Consider the following 3,984-nt stretch of genomic DNA (forward strand, 5'->3'; position numbering starts at 1 on the left):
TCAGTACCTGCAGTTATATTTTTGCTAGATAAAATGATGAATGGTACTTAAATAACACGTCACGGACTACCGTTAGGAAAAGAGGAGATGGAGGATTGTAAACCTTTTAGTGCAATTAGTTTTATTTTCTGCTAAATAATATCAGAGAAAAAAAAATAAACAGCAGGTCACTTAACGTCAACAGTCTAATCTTGAAAGGCACCACTGACGACAAAAAAAAAAAAAAAAGAGAAAATTTCAAACCATGTAGTGTCAGCAGTTATGAAGATACCTTTTTTTTTTTCTCAATAAACAAAGTGACTTCAATAAAATATCACTTAGTGCCATCAGAGTTTAATTACGAAAGACACCAATGAGATCAAGAGACGATAATAGAGAAGTTATATTACTGCCAGTAGTTACATTCTCTATTAAAACAAGACAGAATTACTGAAACACCATATTGCACAGTGCCATTCTCAGTCAAAGGGTTAACCTGTCGATCCCGTCCCTCAATAAGCAGCAGCAGTAATTACCAGAGTGAGCAGCAAATCTTTCTCCCCGCGCCTTGTTCCTCGCCCTCCGCCGCCAATATCTCCACTCCCTCCATGGCTTCAATTAGAACCCTACGTCTTATTATTTTGCTTCTTTTCCATTCAGCTTTCCTCTTCACCTGCATTTATCGGCTCCGCGTCACTTCCCCCTCATTGGCAGTAATTATTACACGCGTATATTTTTACTCTCCTCGGGGCTTCCCTCTCCTCCTCGTCCACCAATCCAGTCACCGATCAAACCCTCGCCACACTTTCTCTCTCTCTCTCTCTCTCTCTCTCTCTCTCTCTCTCTCTCTCTCTCTCTCTCTCTCTCTCTCTCTCTCTCTCTCTCTCTTCTATCTAGAGATATACATATCCATTTCGTTATTTATTCTCTTGTTTCTCCTACTCCTTTTCTTTTTTTTTCATTTTTCTATTCCTCGTCTTTATTCTCACTGTTCATATCTGTTTCTCTTTTGTTTTCTCCTCTTTCTCTTCTACACCTCATCATTGTCCCATTTCTTCTTTCTTTCATTTTTCTCTCTCTCTTGTTTCCTGTTTTCTTTTCCTTCTCATTTTCTCATCTCCTTTCCCTCTTCTTCTTCTTCTTCTTCTTCTTCTTCTTCTTCTTCTTCTTCTTCTTCTTCTTCTTCTTCTTCTTCTATTTTCTTCTTCTTCTTCTTGCTCCTCCTCCTCCTCCTCCTCCTCCTCCTCCTCCTCCTCCTCCTCCTCCTCCTCCTGGTCACATAATCGCTCAATTTATGTTCGTAATTAAGACTCGAGGATATTAAACGGATTCCTTTTCATTTATTATGCGTTATCTTTATATTCCTCTGTTCGTTCTTCTCTTCGTTTTCCTCCACCTCTTCCTCCTCAATATTCTCCCTCTCGTGTTCTTTCCCCTCGTTTTCTTTTATTCTTTCTTCCTTTCTTGTTTTTCCACATTGTAGCCGAAATATTTGGACTCGATTTTGTTTCATTATCTATTATTTTGCTTATGTCTCGTTTTCTTCTTATTCCTCCTCTTTCTCCTCCTATTTTTCCTCATCCACCTCGTCCTTTTACCCCTGTTCCTCGTTTCATCCACCTATCTTTCTCCCTCCACCATCTCCATCACCTCTTCCTACTGCTCCTCCTCCTGCACCTCCTTTTTTTCCTCCTTGTCCTCTCACGCTCAAACACTCACAGTCTTCTTTCTCTTCTACGTGGACAAGATTCCGATCAGCGTCTCCTAATCGCTGTGGGGGTGCTCGTCTTTCGTTCCGGCCCCCCCCTCCCCAATACGGCTTCCCTTGCGAGATATATGTTGAGTCATCATTTTGATCACGCGCGTTTTTCTCTCCGAGGCCAACGAACTTTTGATCAGATGCGTGGGTAGGTTGGTTGTACGTCACGCGCACACACACACACACACACACACACACACACACACACACACACACACACATACACACAAACACACATACAGACATACACACACACACATATGTTTATTGTTTATTGACCATAATACATAAGATAAAATGGTACAGTAAAATCCCTCTTATCCGGCATCAACGGGACCGCCGACATGCCGGATACTTGAATATTGCCGGATACTTGAATAGAAGTGAAATTACGTCCACAATCACCACCCTACACTCACGCATCTTACCATAACAAAGATCAGCTGATCTTAATCAGCAGCTGATCTGATCTGCTGCCTATGTGTAATCACACCACGCTTCCTCTTTTCTACAACTTTAGGCATGATGAAGGCGTCAGGCGATAAACAGTGCACACGCGGGACTGAGTCACTGAGTAAACACAGTGCAGTGGGCCGCGGGTGGCGCGAAGCAGTGCGCTCTGGTGGCGAGGGGACAAAGTATGCCTCGCGCGGGAATTTTAATCGATTTCATGAGTACACATTGATTTTTTATTGATTTTAAGGCTCGGGGGAAAATGTGCCAGATACTTGAAGCTGCCGGATACTCGAATGCCGGATGAGAGGGATTTTACTGTAATCAACATCATTGCAAATAATTATGGTCCAAATAAAGTTACTAATAAAAAATCACATCCAAGAAAAGATCCTAAAAGTACAAACAATACTCTAAAAATACCTAAAGCTGACTACACCAACTCATAGCTAAATCCTCAATTAAAAAAATAAAAATGAAAAATAAAATAAAATAAAAAACAATAAAACTCACACACTCACACACACACACACACACACACACACACACACACACCCACACACACACACACACACACACACACACACACACAGCCCCTCTCCCTTCCCTCCCCTCTATCTCCTCTGCCTCGTCAACACTAATAATTAAAATCATTGTCTTCAACGTGATTATGAAGTTAAGTTCACTACGCCTGTCGCGCCAACACCTGCTTACCTATTGATCTACTGAGGTACCTGCGTGTTTGTTCTACCTGTCTACCTGTTTACACCTACCAATATACCAAGACATCCTACCTGCCCGTTTGTCTGTTTGTCCACCCATCTTCCGAGCTCAGTTGGGTGTTAAGTCAGATATGTGAGGTTTGTAAGATGAACTGACTTGCTTTGTACTTACGTTTCGGTTGGGGTTGTTGGAGTAGACGGGCAGCAGACGACAGGGATGGATATGGTCGAGTCCAGGTCTTGGTTCTGTATGGAAACATATATAGGCTGACTAAAGGGTGGTGATGATGATGATGATGATGATGATGATGATGATGATGATGATGATGACGATGGTGATAATTTTTAAAGTATTATCATTTCAGGACATTTTCAGACTACTCTTTTCTCCTTCTCCCCCTTTCTCCTCTTCTTGGTCTTCTTCCTCACCTTCCTCTTCCTCGTCCCCCCTCCCGCTCTCTCTTCTTCTTCCTCTTCCCCTCTCCTTCTCCCCCAACGGCCTGTTAGCTCAGTTGGTTAGAGCGCCGTGCTAATAACGCGGATGTCGAGGGTTCGATCCCCTTACGGGCCAAGTGTGGACAATCTTTTACCAGTATGACGAGAATAAAGCGGTAAATATAATATATCTTGATTTTCAGAAGGCCTTTGACAAAGTCCCCCACAAACGCTTACTGATTAAACTAAAATCACACGGTATCCAAGGCGACGTGTTGCGATGGGTTGAAAGCTGGCTAAACAACCGTAAACAAAGAGTAGTAATAAATGGAAAAGCATCCAAGTGGACTAACGTAACCAGCGGGGTACCACAGGGATCAGTCTTAGGACATGTTCTCTTCCTTATTTATATTAACGACATAGATGAGGGTGTTACCAGTATAATGTCGAAGTTTGCTGATGACATCAAAATAGCGAATTCAATCCCGTAGTCTCTAACGAACAAGTAACAGAAATGCAGAAAAATCTAAACAAATTGACTGAGTGGGGGCAAACCTGCCAGATGAGTTTTAATGCAGATAAGTGCAAAGTGCTTCACATAGGGTATAGAAACGAGAAAGCAAAGTATATTTTAAA

The 3,984-nt window shown here is 42.1% G+C and overlaps 1 protein-coding gene and 1 non-coding gene across 2 annotated transcripts in view; one reads left to right on the top strand and one right to left on the bottom strand.

Annotated features, from left to right (window-relative positions):
- The window catches only part of LOC135102293 (uncharacterized), a 79,962-nt gene extending 76,774 nt beyond the window's left edge, over positions 1-3,188 (bottom strand). Inside the window, exon 1 of the mRNA XM_064007311.1 lies at positions 3,086-3,188. Coding sequence (XP_063863381.1) covers positions 3,086-3,173 — 88 coding nt within the window. The 5' untranslated portion in view covers positions 3,174-3,188. The remainder of the gene's footprint in view (positions 1-3,085) is intronic.
- Positions 3,189-3,410: 222 nt separating this feature from the next.
- Positions 3,411-3,484, top strand: Trnai-aau (transfer RNA isoleucine (anticodon AAU)). Its single transcript has one exon. It is a non-coding gene; the product is annotated as a tRNA-Ile (tRNA).
- Positions 3,485-3,984: the final 500 nt, after the last annotated feature.

Source organism: Scylla paramamosain, chromosome 7, assembly GCF_035594125.1.
Source record: "Scylla paramamosain isolate STU-SP2022 chromosome 7, ASM3559412v1, whole genome shotgun sequence".
Lineage (NCBI taxonomy): Eukaryota > Metazoa > Arthropoda > Malacostraca > Decapoda > Portunidae > Scylla > Scylla paramamosain.